The 20,257-nt window shown below is 34.2% G+C and overlaps 1 protein-coding gene across 2 annotated transcripts; it reads left to right on the forward strand.

Moving 5' to 3' along the window:
* Positions 1-6,740: 6,740 nt before the first annotated feature.
* Positions 6,741-13,433, forward strand: LOC105322782 (beta-1,3-galactosyltransferase brn). Of its 2 annotated transcripts, none has more exons than XM_011421664.4 (2): positions 6,741-7,312; positions 10,723-13,433. In XM_011421664.4, the coding sequence occupies exon 2, from the start codon at positions 10,758-10,760 to the stop codon at positions 12,045-12,047; it is 1,290 nt and encodes a 429-aa protein (XP_011419966.3). In that variant the 5' UTR covers positions 6,741-7,312; positions 10,723-10,757; the 3' UTR covers positions 12,048-13,433. The 2 variants fall into 2 exon arrangements, with proteins under 2 accessions (XP_011419966.3, XP_065923755.1); XM_066067683.1 differs by having other exon boundaries at positions 6,741-7,153.
* The last annotated feature ends 6,824 nt before the right edge of the window (positions 13,434-20,257 follow it).

Genomic DNA, 20,257 nt, shown 5'->3' on the forward strand with positions numbered 1-20,257 from the left:
TGCAAGTCGACAACTTCGAAATTAAAAAAAAATCCCTTGATATACGTACATTTTAAATATGATGAAACAAAACTATCATGAATTCATGTAATTAAAGATCCATTCAATTATATGAGTACAAATAAACAATGCATATGAATATGCACGAAGATCATTGATAGTACATGTGCCCCATACCTATTTTAATAGAATTACGATCGATGTTAAATATGAACGCAATTGATCATTTCATCCTAGAATTAATAAGATAAATGAATTTGATTTCCAAAAATTCAAGGTGTGCATGTAAAATTTTATAATATTCGATAACCTTGACAAACGCTTGTCAACAGATCTAAAATTGATGCACACTCTGCACGCTTCTAAAACATATTTATAAGTAATATTTTAACAAACAAAAATTGATTGTATCTAAATGTATGCGAGTTCATAAACATTCCAAAATACATGTAGCTTTCATACGGTTTTGTAAAGATACTAGGAGTAAAAAAAATGAAAATGAGAATGCATACGTGTTGTAAAGTTTTCAGTAATACATGTATAGGTAAAGAACAAACAACCACACACAAGGACAAATTACAAATGTAAACGTTTTGAGTTGCTCCTATTCATAATTTTGAAATCAGTTTCGTTTCACTGGTTCAAATTTGATTAGAAACATTAAATTCTAGTACATGCTTACTGAGTATTGATTAAAAACATCAATAATATATTCGTACTTATATACATCTATCTTGTTGGGGAATACATGTTTAATTTAGAAATAAAGCATCTTTTTAATTATTGTGTTTATATCATTTATCGGGGCATACCCATTCTTCACAATTTAGGTAAATTTCATTACGAGTAGTAATGTATATTACATACGTTTAATGAGGTGAGCCCATTATTTATCAAATTGATTTAATCTTAATTTATTTAGAAATAGAAACAAAAGGTATTTTCTAAAGTTATATGTACATGTACAAATATTTAAATAAATGTGAATGTTTTCTTTAATAACACATAAAACAAACCAAAAAATAAAATTCTCCGTACATTTTGCCTTAGAAACAAAACACTCGCCATTTTTGTGCACAGACTAAGGACTTACGCCTACCCATTAGCAGGCGTAGATTTAAACCCGAATTTAGTCCCGACTAAGTTTCCGCCTTTTTGTGAAACGCAACTTAGTCTGGTTTTGAGGTTTAGCCCTTGATTTAGTCCGGACTAAGCTTACGCCTGGACGTAGGCCTTTTTGAGAAACGGGCCCCTGAGGAAGATCAACTCCACCACAGAAGACTCTTTGTGATTGTGCTCAGCGCAGGATGACATCTTCCTCTGACACTGCACTGGTTGGTCTGTGCTAGTCTACCACACTGGTAGTACAGCATGCAGTCAACAGCAACTTCTACAGTCCTAGGCTGACCATCAAGTGCACACAAGCCAGAGTCTTAGTTTTCAGCTCCAAAGCACAGGCAAGGTATGGTGTAGACATGTACATTTGGCACAGAATAGATGGCCAGAGTAAGGACTGTAGGCCCAATGGTACAGAGACTCTCTACTTTGCTGCATTGCAGACTGGAAGTTCATCTGGTGCATCAGACAAGATCCAGATGATCCAAACTGCTTACTGATCTTGCACCTTCAAAGCCAATATCCATGGAACATGTAGACCTTCAGGCAAGCTCCTTAGGAACACCCAAGTGACTACCTAACGGTGTGCATGCACTTGGTAGGCAGAGAAGTGTAAGAGGGGACACCAAAGCAGGTCAATAAACTGACACAATCTAACCTCACCCAGGGGATTGTGTGAAAGAACAGAATGGCCTTCATGTGTAATGGTGGCACTACTACAAGTCTACACCTGCCCTAACTATTAAGAGGACATGCATGAAGTACAAGTTAAATTTTTGTTCATCATTAGAAATGTATTACTTTTTTACTTAAGTATTAAGGTAGCTCCATACTCGTAAAATTCTCTGAGGAAAGTTGAAAAACCGAACTGATTTCGACTTAATAGACTTAAATGTCATCAATTGTTAGAAAAAATATACATGTCATCACACTTTTTGAGATGCCAGATGAACACAAACTAAAGCATATTTAAGCATTAGAAAAATGTGTTTTTTTTCTGTTAAAAGTAAAATCTTGTAGGCAGAAATTTGTTTTTCTTGTTTAATTTTAATGTCAACTTTATCAGAAAACTAAAATTACAAAAATATTTTAAAATTAATCGTTGGAATAAGAAAAACTATAGCATTTAGACATACAACTGAGAGAAAAGTCAGAAAAAGAGTTATTTCCCCTTTGCATAGATAAAATATATAAAAATTTGGAAATTAAGTATAAAATTAAGTGCGAAAATATCTTTAACCAACCAATAATTCTAATTACATCCATGTGATTATATTCACATAAAATAAATAAAACTATCTTGCACAATTTTTAAAGAATTCAAAGTTTTACAAAAAAGTGTGACGTCACAGAACACTGGATCTACTTTAAACAATAGAAAAACTAAGAAAACTTAAATTTGACCGTAATCATGACCATGCCCCCTTTGAACTGCACAATGCTAGTAGATACATATACAATACTTCAACTTAAGTCACTCAGGGCATTATATCTCATGCATGTGGGTTCTGTAAAAGAATTCACTTTCAATTGAAAATTGAATGCTTTTCCCCCCAAAATCCAATTGAAAAACTCCCAAAATTACAGTGTTGTATTGTGCCATAAAATTTTGTACCTATGCTGAGTGAGACACCCTTATACAATGTCAATTAAAATATCTGAGTGTAATGCCCCATATCGTTAGTTATGATGAAAACAATACTTTAATGATTTAAAAATATGTAATATGCAAATGAAAAGCGAGAAAACTGTAGAATTTTTGTTTTCTGTCAACTTGTGTTGAGTATATTTGTTAAACCGTTTTTCATAAAAGAGCATTTTGTCAACCATAAATTTCCAATTGAAAGGGTACAGGACCCTGCACCTAAAAGGGTAAATCAAGCCCTGTCACTGTCACAAAGACTTCCATAACAAGTGAACTATAAATGAGAAATGAAAAAAATTTTAAAAATCCATTTCATATCCAAAAAAAATTTATAATTTGAAAATCAAAATATTAGACAAGATTTGCCAATGTCTGAGACAAACTTTTTTCAGATGTTATACAGTATCATAAAATGGCACAAAACTTGTGTCTGATGTATTCTGACTCAGAATTGGATGATTTTAGTAATTTCCTCTCTTTAAAAAAAAAAATCAATATGATTTTGGTATTCAATATCCTTCACAGAAACAGAAGTCCATGTTGCATATAAATTAAAAGAATTTTAATACTAGAACCAGACATGGGTATAATAACTATAATGATAGTTATAAAAGGAGAAGGTGGAAAAGCATAGTGTCCCTAAATATAGTAGTTCTATACTATATAATAGTCTGTCCCAGGATATTTATGCAGCGCATTTTTTAACATTATTTGATATTTATAAATACCTGAGGGTTAAAACGATGTTCATTCAACAGTATGAAAAAATCCCCTGCCAAGATTCCTCCTTTGAAACACCCCTTTTACATGTAGTTTGTCTGGTTTTAATATACACAGCTAAAAAATAAAAAGTCTATGGGGACTTTGAATTGCAACAAATTTTAAAATGTAAGTACCCGGATTATAACATTGAAAACTTGTGCAAGGCATTCTGAGTGGCTTTCAAATGTAAATAAGATCTAATAAAACATTTACCATTATAAATTTCCATGTGAAATCTGTTTTTGGTCCTTTGAATTTTTCCGATTAAAAAATGATAATGTGTCAATGAAGATATCTTGGATATTTTCCCTTTAAACGATCTCAAGTGCACTTATTTCACAGATTTTTGTATTTTTATCAAATATTGTTCAAATGTGCTGCAAAAATAACAGACTATATATACAGATAGATGTAGTTTCCCTAAGGGAAAAATGGGCCCATGGTTATTCTTCCTAAAGGGAAATACCAGGCCAATATTTCTGGGGGGGGGGGGGGAGTCTAACCCTGGGGAAAGTCTATGCTACAACACCTGTGTTAACAAAAATGAAAGCATTCGCTAACAATGTAAGTAAAGTAACAATACAATAACTGGAAGCAGCTAGTATTCTCAGTACTTTGATTATTACCAGTGGCATTATTAAGGTTATTTCCCCTAGCACTAGTTCAAACGTAGTGGATTGTTTACGTTGTTTTGTGAAGGATTGTTTACGTTGATTTTTTTTTAAAATTAAATCTACACTTTAGTAAATTGTAGGCCTACAGATCGATGCCGATGGCTGGCCTGAAATGAATGCTCGAAAATTTTACCTTTCCTGCATAGTGACTTAATGGAACTATTTTCTCTCCTTGCTTTACACTAAAGCTGAAAAAATTATCGGAGGTTTCTACAGTTGTCAAATAGAACAACATTAGGAGCATCATGACGGGGTTGATGATGTTGACCATCTTCCACGTGTGTCATTACATTGCGGTGTGCGAAACGTTTGTTTATGCTATATTTTCAAGAGTCGAATCAAAGCATTTTTGCACACTGACAATGCACTTCATAGGCGGATCTAAAGGTATTGTTGTAGGTTATAGCAAATTAATATTTTTTGCGGAAGCAGCGATTATTCGGTATTGTTCAAATATGTGACTGCCTATTTAACAGTTTAAGTCAATCAAACCTGTAATCTGTAATAGGTTAATTCATCTAACAACTCTCAACTCTCAATATATAAATCTATTTTAATCACGTAAATGTAACATACATGTTAACATAAACATCGCTAGAAATGCGCACTTATTGAAAAAAAAATTAAAGAGCATTTGCAGATCCAGAATTATCTTTTTCCCAGGATGCCAAGGGGCGGGGATGGGCGGGTTGGTAGTCCTAAACCTTTTTCGGTTTTCGGGGTGGGGGGGGGGGGGGGGTCAGAAGTCACCCCACCGAAGCCTCTCTCTTTATATCCATGCATAGAGAGTCCTGGGCTGCGTTTTACAAAAGAACTTATGACTTACGACCAAATTAATGAATGCTTATTAATTACAAACTAATCAATATTTGGTGAATTTATTGGCTATTAAAGATAAGAACAGCAATCAAAATGAGGGTAAAATAATGATTTTTTTTTTTAAATATTAACATTCTGTGAGACTGAAAATATTTACGACCCTGTCGCAAGTTCTGTAAAACTGACCCCTGAATTCGAAGTTACTTAAAAAAAATTAATTAATAAAGAATGTTTAACATGCATGGCTGTAATTCAATGTATTAGTTGGTTCCTCAAACCTGTTTGGCACATCCAATGAAGAGCAGTGAAATGGTAAAAATTTTCTTTTCAATGGAATGTTCTAAACTTTGTATCGAACGTCAATTGTTACACAAGTCACGCCCATTTCTTTTAAAACGAGGAAAATAGTATTCGTTTCAATGTATATGTACCTTCTTGGACGTACCGTTTCCATTTTTTAGGACGGTTTTAACATGCACACACTTCGAATTTCCTTGCGGGAAAATACTCCCCATTGCACTTTACGAGTTACACTATTTTGCCATTCTCTATTAGTTACCGAATTTATTTAACAAGAATCTTAGAACATTTTGGCATGAATAACTGGGTTATGTTTGATATTTAAAATGCAAATGAATGTAAGAACATTTTCACTTTGAAAGAAAAAAAGGGGTATTAAAATCGACATACATGTAAAACATGTTTTTAACTCATGTGGTTTATCAAATGTTTGGCATAGTCAGTTTTTAAATATTGTTAACCAAAAATGGGTTTCAACGGCAGTCAAACAAAGATTACAAGATCAATTTATTCCAAAGTGGCATGCTGATATAAATAACTCATCAAAAGGAGTAATATATAAAACCTTTAAAACAAATTTTGGATATGAAAAATATTTAGATATTTTACCCCTGAATTTCAGAAAAATTCTTAGTAAATTTCGTACTTCAAATCACCATCTACCAGTTGAACTGGGAAGATGGAAGGGTATCCCATTTTTCGGTTAGACCAAATGTGTTAAAATATTCGTATCTTATGACAACATGTAATATGAAATTGTTGAGAAAATTATGTATATTTATAACAAAGATATACGAGGTAGTCTGTCCTCCATGAGTTTCATTTTGTATAACTTTTCCTAACTCTCTAACCCTTATATTTATATATGTTTATCTCTGACCAATTTATAATTTATATGTATATTTTAATGTTATTTTTTGTCCTCATGTACCATATGTTTGAAATGGTTTTGAGCGAATAAATGAACTGAACTGAACTGAACCCTTGGACCCTGGACATGTTGACAAAAGCTGCATCCCGATTTTTAATTATATGTAATTATGTCTTTTATGTTGTTTATGAAATCATCTTTATAGCATTAAACGGTGTACTTTCAAAATATTGAATTGTACATTCCTCGTTTCAAAAGAGATGGATGTGTCTTATGTAACAATAATTTTTATTGACGTTCGATACGAAGTTTTGAACATTGCATTCAAACGAAAAATTTTACCACCTCAATGCGCTTCATTGTATATAACCATGTTATGTAACATGGCAGCATTTACGTCCGCTCCGGTACTTAGTGAGCCTAAACAGTGTATGTCTCAAATAAGTGCTTCATACAGATAGAATAACATAAACACTTTTTAAGGCCAACCCGATTTGCAGTTACTCTTAATTTCAAGAACTAAAACTTCATGTTCATGTAGTACATGTCTCTACAGATCGGGGAGAGGGCATGCATGTATGAAACAGGGAGTCAAATAGGTTTCGTCGTGAAGATCCGTCTAGAAATATGTATGACTGCGTTGCCATAGAAATGATCATTGTAACGTGTAGTAAAAGCATCATCATTAAAATATTGATTGCCGTTCGTATTGATTTTCCTCTATGTTCGGAGCTTAGCATATTGCAATAAGTATGCCACTAGGTCTCATGATGAAAAAGACTGTCACCAAACGAAGTAAGGGATAACTTCGTCGGTGAAATTGATAGGGTAGAACAATTTTAATTTGTTCTTTTTATTCATACTTGACCGGACAGTTCTCCTGGGTATAGAACCGGAACGGACATTTAAAAACACAGCATTTTACTGCTCTATTGTCATTCTACTCGAATCCAACACAACATACGGGTATGTGAAATCATAGCCATTGAATTGGGATTTAATTATTCGTTAAAATGTGTTAGTTCTACTCGCCTACTGAACTCTCCGAGTTGTCCATGTGCGTACTTGTAAGATATGGATTATACGTGATTGCTGGACATCAGAAATAATGTTTGATATGCACAGGTAACCTTTTTACCTTTATACCACATCTCTCTTTTCAATTGTAACCTTAACAAGACAGTCTCTCTCTCTCTCTCTCTCTCTCTCTCTCTCTCTCTCTCTCTCTCTCTCTCTCTCTCTCTCTCTTAACCACCCATAAGATAAACAAAAAATAGTCATAAATTTTACTGTTTGATGATCACACTTCCTGAGTGCTTTTAATTTATGGCCGAAGAGTAATCTGGGAAAGTTTTAATGCAAACGCTTTAAATGCATTACTTATAATAACCTTAATTGACTTGTACGAACAAAGACGTACTGCATATTGACATCATGTATCAACGCATTAGGTTGATACTAGAAGTGGGTGTGGAAGGGAGGGGGTTAAATAGCTCAAGGAGTAATATTTCTACATGTACATTCTCATACACTCATTTCACTTTCAGTATCATTCATATCAAGTGGAGAGCCACTTTGCCTCAATAATGATATTTTTCCACACCCCAATGTTTCGAGACCAAATCAAGAATAATAAGGCACAGCAAAATAGCAGGTCTTGCTCGACTTGATTTAGTGTTGGGAAATTGAAGCGTTTCTATGACAGGTGGACCATATCATTGGGAGTTTACAATTTCCCTCGGGTACCCCTGTCAAATTAAAATTCACACTCGCGTCCCTTCTACAATAATCTGCATTGTTTCTTACAATTCAGGGTTTTCAAAGGAATGCCTATGGGTTTAGGTAAGTTCGAGTTCACTTTTAAGTCTTATTTCCGGTTGGCATATACAAGCGTTGATCCAACAGTAATGTCAAAGATGCGATAAAAATTAATGTCAAAGATGCAATAAAATCGTGATAAATCAGCGTAAAGTGACAAAAAAGTATGGTTTGAGATTTCTAAATATTTCAATTCAGATCTTACGATAATTTTTTCTTAAGATAATATATTTTATAGAGCGTGAGGAGAGGCTACACGTTGCACACTAGCAACCTCCTTTTTGGATCCACGGCGCTCAGCTATACTTCATAATTAAGTACATTATAAAAATTGGCCACGATGCTCTGTTCACATATTTTTTATAAACTATCTTTTTCCATATTCAACATTGTGCCGGATATTATGCCAGTGCTAAGGTGGCATTTTATGCACCCGCTTTAGATGCAGTTTCGTAAAAATCCATAAATATCATATGATACATTCTCTATAGAGTATACACCTGTATAACCACTTTTGTTTTAGCGTGTCTCACCTGGCAGGGGAAATCTTTACCTTTAAAAATTATTATCCCATGCATAGGAAAATAATAATTCCCTAGGAGAAATGATTTTCCTACAGAAAATAATGAAAATCCTAAAGGATTAATATTTCCTGCAGGAATATGCTTCAAACAAGTAGTTTTCTCATTGGAAATTAAGATTTCCCATCGGATATTAAAATCCTATGGGAGTTTTGTTCAAACTCTTATGTAATTAAAATTCCTAGAGGAAGTTCTTTTATTCCGGTAGGAAATTCAAAATATCCAATAAGAAAATTGTTTTTCCTATGAAAAAATTATTTCCTGCAGGAATTTATTTCTTAAAGGTTACTAGTATTAAACATATCGCCGGACAGGTGAGATATATCAAAGACAAAGGTGGTTATAGACTCTTTAAACAATGGTCTATCATATGGCATATTTTTAATTTTCCGATACATGTACATGCAGCTTACACAGGTGGAAAAATGCCACCTTGGCACTGGCATAATTATTCGGCACAGTGTTATTTCTCGAGCTCATCAGAACAACTTTTATGAGTATTTATATAAAATATAGTATTGAGTTTCTCCTCAATTGGTAAAGCAGCTGTTCTCAAAATTGATTTTATCTTCTGTAGGTTTTCTTAGATTTTACTTTTTTTACTCTTGATCTTGTATCTTAGTATTGTAAGGTTCAATATGACGATATATTTCATTTGTGTATTAGATTTAGCGCTGTGTAAGGCGTGTTCCAGTGTGTCCAATCTTTAATGTGGCCCTGGCCTATGAAAACAGAGGACTGTCGTAGTCATCACACAATTAATGCAAACTAATTGTAATTTTATGCATTCAGTTTGTGAATGCACGATTAGGACTCTGCTAAAGTACTTAAGCAGACGTTTGTCTTACAATTTTGGATATTTTGTTACAGTACTGGTTTGACAGAAATAAACATGATATAGTGGATAGTTCGGAAAAATGATTAAATTGCGACAGAGGGAAAATAGCGATTGATTTTATTCATTTCTATAGCAATGGCTATACATGTGTATGTATATATTGTTACGATGAGTCAATACCAGACAGCTTACTTTTTGTAGTTATCATTATTTGAAAAGCAGCAAAAGCTACATGACACTTTATCTTGGTAACAATTGAATCACCTTCCTACTCAATATCACATCCTTATAAGAATGGACATAAAAAGCATCGGGTATATTGGTAAATTTACTGTGTACATAAGAGAAATCAGCATGTTTGACGTCCTTATTATTATGTATATCTAGAAGCAAACGGTTCTGGGGCTGAGAAGGAGGTGATCCCAGTCAAAGTACATGTACATGCATGTAGAAAATGCACGACTACTGAGGGGAGTCCATTATTGCTGTAACGACAGAGTATGTGTAAAGACATCTTCCCAAGTCAAGGGCTTCTGATCCGCTCCGCTGTACATAAATATAAAGTAGAGCGGATCAGAAACCACTGACTTAATTGGGAAGATGGTGTATACATATAAAGAAAACGAATACAATCTTATTCAGCTTTTAGTAGATTTCAATCACCATTTAAGTTTAGTCCTTATATTTTGCTATCAGAGATAGATTTCAGTCTTCTATAAAACAACATATAATATGAATTTACTTAGACGTATGCTTTCATTGTATTCATATTGTTTGTGTGTATATAAACGATATTCATGCATTTTACTTATCCGGGAATTTCATGAAATGATGGGGAGGTTACTGAATGGTGGAAATTTAAATGAAATGTTTGAAAAAAGAAAAAGAAAAGCCAAAGCACTTACTAACCCTGGGGAATTTCCGTTTCCATGAATTTTTTTTTATCAAAATACTAATTAAACCTCTTTTTTTTTTTTAAGGTATAAAACATGAATTTGTTTGTACATGCAGGGGTTAACATGAACGCGAAGTTTGAGATTTCTTTCACAAATATGTGAAGTAGCCAATCAAAACATAGCTTGAATTATAAATTTATGATGAATTCTGATATTGTATATTCTATAATCACATTAAATCACACGTTTAAGTTAAAAGCATATTGCGATGCAAATTTATTCATATAACTGTTATAAAAAAGCAAACATCTATATTAAAAAAAGTGAAAACAGATGGGTGCGAAGATAAAAACACTTCAGTTAATGATTATTTTCAGTTTATTTTTTCTCTCTTTTTTTCAGAGTTATCAGACAGCATTTATAAACACCGGAGTTGAATGACCGGATGCACGATAAAGATGCGGTGTCTCAAAATCTTACTGGGCAGAACGCTACGGAATACTCTCATTCTTATGGCTATTTGCCTGTCATTGCTCAATATGATGAACTGGGTCTACTATACCTATTCAGAAGAGCTCATTGAAACATACAACAAATACTCACCGCCGACAGGTGCAGTCTTTTTAACACGTTTTGCATCGAATTCATCGACTCCGAAATCGATTTCAAAACATCAAACCGCCACTGTGATACCCCAGAGTTTCGAAAGACGTTATCCGTTATTTGACCCAGGGGATAGCTATGACGATAACGGAATCTACATGGAAGTGGGAGCCCCTCTTGATACCAAAGATGTGCGCAAAAAGAAACTAAATTTTGACCCTTCAAAGTATCCGCTGGAAGTAGATCTTGTTAAATTAACAAATTATATTTTTGAGGGAAAAAAGATTAAAAACAAACCGATCAACCCTCATCCGTATCAATTTGTGCACGAAGCTGCTGATGCGTGTCATATTAAAAATCTCCATCTAGTTGTTATAGTGAAATCTAGAGCCAATAATACTAAGACCCGGGAAGTCATAAGGAAAACATGGGGCAACCCAACGATATACAGTGGGGTGGCTGTAATTTTTCTTCTGGGACAAATGCGTGGATGTGAGAAAAATATCTCTGAAGAAGCTCAAAGGCACAAAGATATTGTACAAGAGAACTTCGTCGACGATTACTCCAACAACACGCTAAAAACAATAATGGGGTACAACTGGGTAGTTCGCCATTGTTCCAACGCAAATTTCAATCTTTTCGTGGACGATGATATCTTTGTGGTGGTGAAAAACCTCGACAATTACAGAAACAACAAAGACAAAGAACCCCGGATCATGGCCGGGAAACTTCTTCCTCGCTCGACCCCCTTCCGGGACAATGGGTCGAAGTGGTTTGTGAGTTGGGAGGACTACCCCTTTGACAGGTACCCGCCGTATCTCGCCGGCGGGGGCGTTCTAATGTCTTGGGACGTTACAAGAGCATTTGCAGCGGCCTTTCCCTATGTGAAAACAATATCAATTGATGATTCCTATCTAGGAGTCATTGCTAAAAAGCTCAATATAGCGCCTAGAAACCATGCTGGCATGGTGATCAGGAACCCTGGCAAAGACACAAAGTCCGCCATGACCATGAATTTTGGCAGCGTTGTTGCATTTCATCGCATTCCGTCCAGTGAGTCGATGCAGGCAACGTGGAATCAGTATACAGCTAAATATCCTATTACACCCAAGCCGAAAAGGTAACGAGAGGCAATGCTAGCTGCCATAAAATCTCTGGTCGTGTTAACTTATTGATGTCTGCAGTCTTTCGTATGATGGCGTTTTTATGATGGTCTAAGAATGGTGTTCCTAAGATTGTTATTGATTTTTCTCATTTACAGCCTTTTTGACGTTCCAGTTTTCATAATCGATAAGTTTTAATGTTTTTGTAACCCATTTTTCATCAAATCTGTGATATTATACTGTAGTCGATCATGCAATGTTGCATGCCGTAAGACATATTTTGTTTTCCTGTGTACGACTTGTGTTCATTTAAAAAAAAAAATTCTACCAAATGAATACTCAGGAACAAGAAATAGGTGAGAATTATGTGACCAGATAGTCGTCAATATTATTGTAGTGACTGGACATTGGTTATGACTACCTTTAGATAAAGTCCTCAGATTTGAATTCTTTCTTAGGTCTATAGCCCAGTGTTACAGGATGCTGCTACTAATGCCCAGATAAAAAAAAAAAAATAAAACATGCAGGGTGTATTTACTCGCAATGATTTTTTACAAAAAATATTTTTTTGGCAAAATGGCATGCAAACTTCTTTTGAATCTTATGAATAGTAATTGTCACTTCACATGCTCAATTAACCTCCCTTGTGCATGCTTTATCTATTTCGACCGAGAAAGTGGAACAATAGGTACATTTATAAAGAGAGTATTTTGCCTCTTCTCTCTAGTTTCTCTTCGCTGCCCCTCCCCCCATTACCTTGCATAAACTAAATAATTCATATACTATATCAAGCTGTGACTGAAGAGAAGGCTAATGAGTTAATTGCCCGACCTTAAGTTATTTACATACAAGTAAATATGTATAACGACACTCCAAGGTAACTTTTTTACTTTTGAGAATTATAAAATCAATCGGTTTATCCATAATTTAAGAGCGGAGCTTCTACTATACAGTAAAAATTGTAAATTTATACAAACTTCTTGATAAAAAAAATTCTTGCTACACGATAAACGCCTCATTTGAATTCAAACTGCAATAAAAATCATTGAATAGTGTTGATACATCTTGCAATTATACTGATTTGTGTGCTGGTTTATGTCGTAAGAAGAAACTATACAAATGGTTGATCAATGGTATCCTGAGAGTAGGGGCATTCAGCATGCACTTTCCTAATTACTTACCATGCATTATTAACAGCCATATCCAGGGTTTTATTAAGCCCCTGTGAATGGCACTTTGTACAATTCCCTGCTAGTCTTCTCTAAATGGAGTAGAAAGTTCAAGAAGTGTTGGCGCGAGTTTCAATCGAACATGCTTGATGGTTTCATCAATTTTCGTAGATTTAAGGAGAAACACGGCGTCAAGAATACATAAATTCGTAGACAAGGAACTATTCAATACAATATTTTATTAAAAATGAATTCAATTTCGTGGACTAACTAAACAACGATATTCACGAACATTAGCATTCAACAAATACTGGTGAAACCACAGTGGAACACTACCGCATTATGGGATGTATAGTACTATTAGTATTACATTTGCTCATTACATGTACTTGTACCTGTCAGTGTATGGACGTCCCTGTTTTTATACCAAGTCTGTTGTTTTGTAATACACTTTATGATGACTACCACATGATATTTATAACTTAAATTTATACATTGTATTTTGATAATAAAACATTCAAATCGTGAACAAATGTCACTTTTTTAATGTCAAATTCCTTTTTAAATAAAAAATTACTTAAAAAGAAAAGGACATCATACACTCAGTCCACTGGGCATACCAGCGTTTTGACTTAGTAATAGCTGTGGACAACTTACATGACATGTAGCTATTGGCTGTAGACGTCTTGTACTGAAAACATGTAATTCTGGGGCATGGGCATGGAAATATTGCCACACGGACGCACGCATACTCTCTCTCTCTCTCTCTCTCTCTCTCTCTCTCCAGCTTTGTATAAAACTTGCTTTTGATGATAGTGTCACAAAATACACAATCTACTATTAATTTGATACATGCAGTGAATTTGAGAGGCCGTGACGGTGGTAAAGCTCGATTATAGGGAATTGTTATGTGTATTATATACCTTTTAACTCCACAAAGGGCATGTGTATGTTTATTTGAGAGCTATTGACCATCACTGCGCTGTAACATTTTGAATCTTCAGCTGCTATTAAACGATCTTTAACCAGGTTAAATGCTAGAAATCAATGGATTGCAGTGTTTCTATGGCGACAAAATATGTAGTTGCAACAGAAGAAATAAACCCGTAAAAGGAAACCAAGCTTTCTTTGTACAGGCTTTATGGACACAATCACCCATTATTTGCAAGTCAACTAAAAAACCCCACCGAAAAACTGGAATGTATATACACGTATACAATATCATAGATACAAAAAACCCCCAAAACAAAATGAATTTTGATTCAAATTTATCAGGTCTTTTGTTATAACATGCATGATTAAATGCAGTAACAATATTCTTCGACAAATTAGTGGAGAACCTTGTATACAACTGCTTCAACGCAGTCGCTGGATGTTCTAAATAAAAAACAATAACAGAGAAAAGTACAAATAAAGTTCATAACTAGTTCTTGTATTAATAGATAGTAAATAGAGAGTGTATACACTCTCTGCGTTTTTGATTTAACAAGACAAACAATCACTATGATTTATTGATGTTCAATACAAGTTTAAACTTCCCAAAGCGAAACGTATAAAAGCACATTACACTGTGCTTTGTGTGTACACTGAAAATCAATGGCTCGGGTTTATATCAAATATTGATATCAAGTTTCAGTCGTTGCGAAATTTCCATTTTATGCTTCATACACAAAGATGAGTTAATTTTTAAAAGAAATGCAGGATATCACATAAAGATCTAGAAAATCCTATTATAAAATTTGAATCTGTTTTGCTAGTTGCATGCATGAGAGATCCTAGTATGTGCATCGATTTCAGAATACTGTCATAGATCAATGGTAGGCATATTCTGGATAAATACTAAACAAATATTCAACAATAGAGGTAAAGGTTGCCGTAAGCTTTGCCATCTAGTCATCCTGATCATCTGTATTATAGTACAAAAAGATCTGTAGTGACGGGGGGACCATCGATGTATCCTAAAACTCACTGAAATGCAAACAAAACCAAATAAACAATCAACAAACATCCTAACAAATTAATACCTTTTTCTGATAAACTATAAAACACGCAAGCTGTTGGTACCAGAAAATGAAACAAATTTTAATATGACTATGTTTCATTATGACATACTTAGTACTTTGCATGTCATCACATTAAGTAACGAACCTACATTGTACAAGAAAGCTGCATGTCATCACATAAGGTAGCAAGCCTGTAAGTAAGCTACAAGTCATCATATTAGGTAGCAAGCCTACGAGTAAGCTACAAGTCATCATATTAGGTAGCAAGCCTACGAGTAAGCAACAAGTCATCATATTAGGTAGCAAGCCTACGAGTAAGCAACAAGTCATCATATTAGGTAGCAAGCCTACGAGTAAGCTACAAGTTATCATATTAGGTAGCAAGACTACCAGTAAGCTACAAGTCATCATATTAGGTAGCAAGCCTACATGTACAAGTAAGCTGCAAATCATCATACAGTGTATTAGGTAGCAACCCTGTAAGTAAGCTGCAAGTCATCATATTAGGAAGCAAGCCTATGAGTAAGCTACAAGTCATCATATTAGGTAGCAACTCTACAAGTAAGCTACAAATCATCTTATTAGGAAGCAAGTCTACGAGTAAGCTACAAGTCATCATATTAGGTAGCAAGCCTACGAGTAAGCTCATCATATTAGGTAGCAACCCTGTAAGTAAGCTACAAGTCATCATATTAGGTAGCAAGACTACCAGTAAGCTGCAAATCATCATATTAGGTAGCAAGCCTGCGAGTAAGCTACAAATCATCATATTAGGTAGCAAGCCTACGAGTAAGCTACAAATCATCATATTAAGTAGCAAGCCTACAAGTAAGTTACAAGTCATTATATTAAGAAGGAAGCCTACAAGTGGGTTGAAAGTCATCATAGAACAATATAAATGATGTATCTATAAGCTTGGCGTTTTACAAATCATTTTGGAAGCCAATCTGCATACAAACTTTTACCCATGATCTTTTTTTTTTACAATATTTTAGTGTTTATGTGTAGTTTTAGGAAACGATCTTGTATATTTAGATTTAACCGCGATAGGCGATCGAGGGTTGTAGCGAATTTCCCGAGAATTATGAATGCGGGTCCCGAGATCTCACCAAAATTATTTAGATTTTTCGACAGCCCCATCTATCCCATACGGAAGGCCTTATTGACATTTTTTTCATGAAATATGGAAGCAAAATGTATAAGTGTACCCTTAAGAAAAACAACAAAGAACAGATACATTTCTTTTAGGATAAATACAAAAGTTATAAAAAACGACAAGAATTTGAATTGGGTTCGTCATCTGTAAAGCACAAAGGGCTCTCAAGGTTCTACTCCAAGTACCATTTTGGAAAAAGGTCCCCTTTCGGAAAACGACACCTTAAAAAAAACAATGTAAAAGAGAGTACATTATTTAAAAAATATTAACATCGTTATAAATATACAAATTCTACAATTTTTTTGCCAATTGCATTGCTATTCATAAGACCTATATTAGATTGAGACAATAAAACTGCGAAAATAACGTATTCATGAACGTTAACTATGTACGTGTAATTCATTATAATTATTTTTTAAAGACAAATGCGTGCCTAATTAAATTGAATGTCATTTTATATGATCGATACTCATTCAATAGGTCATACTAAATGTGTGCAGGAACTTAGCAAACAAAGAGAGATAACTCCAATTTTGCACAGTATATGTAAGCTGGAGTAGCAAGCCAAAGCTTCCCCCCCCCCCCCCTTCCCGTTGGGTTACTTAGTATCAATTACTTTGAATGTGTCATAATATATAGTAATATCTGAAATAATGGTTTTCTCTGATCTATCAAATTCGAGTTTGGCACAGTGGTCTCCCCTTCACTATTATTCGGAAGAGAAAATGCTCATATATTTATTTAAAAATTAATAAGGAAAATAAGCTTATATTCAAAACTTTAAGATACGATTTGTTGCCCTTTGTAACTGTGACCAAAACTAAGATACGTTGAAAGGCAGACGGAATATAAAACAAAAGGAGAGATGGGTGTCTAAGGTATAAAAACGTGATAGAAATCATGAGAAAAAGGTACATGTCTTCTTTCTCAATAGATGAACAGCAATGGAAACATGACACTTATCAGTGTTTTTTGTCACACAATTAAAAAAAAAATTGATATTCTTTTCTTCTTTGTTGTTTGGTATGTTTTGCATCTGATTAGTGAAATTTGGTTTGTAAGAACAAATGTAGCCAACGTACTTTCGCATAGAAAAAAATATTCTAAAACCTTTAAGCTACAATGTAGCATATTGATCTGCACCTTGCCATATCACAGGTAATATTTAGAGTACCTTTGAGCGAGCATCTTTTGATACCAGTCGACAGGCATGCACAGACCCAGAATTTTTTTCTAGGAGGTCAGATAAATACTTAAGTTTTTTTTGTTTTTTGTTTTCTTTTGTTTTGTTTTATTTTTTGCTTTATTTTTTTTTTGGGGGGGGGGGGGGCATATTTTCGGTAATCTTACTACGTAATTTAAGAAATTGGAATTTTCCCGAGGTGTCTGGAGCATCTCCCCGACCCCCTTCTAGACCCGTGTGTGTCAGGAATATATGCATTAGAAGTTTTTAATTTTTTTTTTTACAGTCAAGTAAATATTGTTTTATGAAGCAGTCTGGAAACTGAACGTTTACCTACATTTGATGGGCGTTTCTAGTCGCACAATCTGATTAACGTTATCAAACGATAAAATCTCCTACGTGTACATACATGTAGTAAAAATTATGACGATGTTTTTGTCTCATTATGTCTGCACAAAATATCGCAAACAGCCATTCTGGGGTCCATTGTGGAAACTTTAAAATAGTTTTACATTGGTAGAGTGATTAGGATAGGCATTTTTTTGCCCTATTGTAAAAAAATGGGTTTTCCGTTGCTTTAAATGTTTTGATAATAAGACATCGGGGCTTTCAGAAGATTAGAAGATCATGCTAGTAAAAGTGGAATACCATTGGTCGAATGAAAAAGGATGAATAAAACGCATTACTGTTAATCTCCAAATGACAGAGTATTTATGTCTGTTTATTCATTTATTAATTCAATTAAAAAAAGGAAACCGAAATTTTTTCACGGAGGTCAGACAAAGTTGTCTTTTTTTTTTTATTTTGGCGGGGGGGGGGGGGGGGGTGGGTGGGGGTCCGAGACATATTTTCGGTAATCTTACTATAAAAATTAAGAAATTGGAATTTTCCAGAGGTGTCAGAACCATCTTCCCGACAAAAGTACAGTACGTTTATATTGTTTTATGAAGCTGTCTGGAAACTGTACGTTTACCTACATTTGATTGTTTCTAGTCGCACAATCTGATTAACGTTATCAATCGATAAAATCTCCTACAAAATATAAATTATAAAATTGTGTTTCGTCTCATTATGTCTGCACAAAATATCGCAAACAGAGCATTATGGGGTCCATTGTGGAAACTTAAAAATAGTGTTATATTGGTACAACGTAGAGTGATTAGGATTGTACTATTGTAAAAAAGGGTTTTCCATGGCTTTAAATGTTTTGATAAAAAGGCGTTGGGGCTTTAAAAAGATTGGGAGATCACGCTAGTAAAAGTTAAATGCCATTTGTTAAATGGAAAAGGATGAATAAAACGCATTACTATTAATATCCAAATGACAGAGTATTTCTGTCTGTTTATTCATCATTAGTTCAATAAAAAAGGAAAAATGCAGAAATCGTTGGGATTGAATGAGAAAAAAAGGAATGAAATCTTCTTTGAACGAAATAATAAAATATCTTCCAGTTCATACATATTTGTGTCAGAGTTTCTGATGTTTTATGTGATCCTTTGCGTGACTCAGTTTAGTGAACTCTAGATATGTAATGTGTAATTACAAGGTGTAATGTTGCAAGACGTTTAAAAGTAGTTTGATCTTTGTCAATCGTGCCGATGATACGAAAACTTCATATCATTTGAATACCCGAACTTAATTCTTTAATACCACAACCTTAAGGAAATGCGTTCCTGACGAGTGTAAGGAGAAAGGAGGAAGGAGGGGGGGGGGGGGGTATCAGTCTGAGGAAACATGGGGTCATATGACCAAAAATAATGTCCCTAGTCAATAAAATCATACATCGTATACCCTTGTAAGAATTCAGTCTTTTTTTTTTTTTATAAAAGTAAATGGAGAGAAAATACTCATTGAGTGTACATACCGGTATAACCAAATGAAAGAAAACATTTAAGACGAGAACCCCCCCCCCCCCCTTCCCCGTTATGAGATATAAAGAAATATATGGCTCCATTAACTGTTTTTGAAATCTTTTTAAAGCAATGCACATTCTATGTTTGAACTGCTTCAACATTGAATAACTTTAAGCAAAATATTATGCATTTTTAAAAGTCAATCGCACCTTCTTAAACATGCAAAATACATACATGTACATGTATGTACGTTCAAGTGATGAAACACACCAAACTACACAGATTTGAATTTCCGATTGCGAATACCTTAAACCACAGCATTACATTAAATAAAAGAAAACATATATAAAAAACCCAATTTGAGAAAGCTACTAGATGTGTTTTACTTTTTTGAGTGGTTAAAATGTTTTGGTACAGATTTTAAAAAGATTTTATCCTACGAAATACGAATAAATCTGCAAACAGATAAATGAAATAATGATCAAAACCATAATAAATGGATCATCCGAAGAAAACTATTTTGTTTTATAAATGACGACAGAACGCCAATAATCTTACATATCATGGTAATCTTCCAGAGACAGGTGTTGTGAATATCTAACGCTACACAAATGGGGGAATGAGTGCAATTGAATAACGCGGTGTAATGTCGCCTGACCACTAGCAGGCTCACGGGTTGATCTCTTCCTACTCTCTCGTGTTACTGGAATTTCACTGAAATGAAAAATTGACTATCGATGAATAAACACGCTGTTTAAGGAATATCAATACTGCTTGTCGTGAAAAGAAAACTTTAAATGTCTATTTAAATGATAGACAGTGAAAATAATTTAAAAGGTTCAAAGCATGTACATGTAATAAGAGCAA

Source organism: Magallana gigas, chromosome 7 (assembly GCF_963853765.1).
Source record: "Magallana gigas chromosome 7, xbMagGiga1.1, whole genome shotgun sequence".
Lineage (NCBI taxonomy): Eukaryota > Metazoa > Mollusca > Bivalvia > Ostreida > Ostreidae > Magallana > Magallana gigas.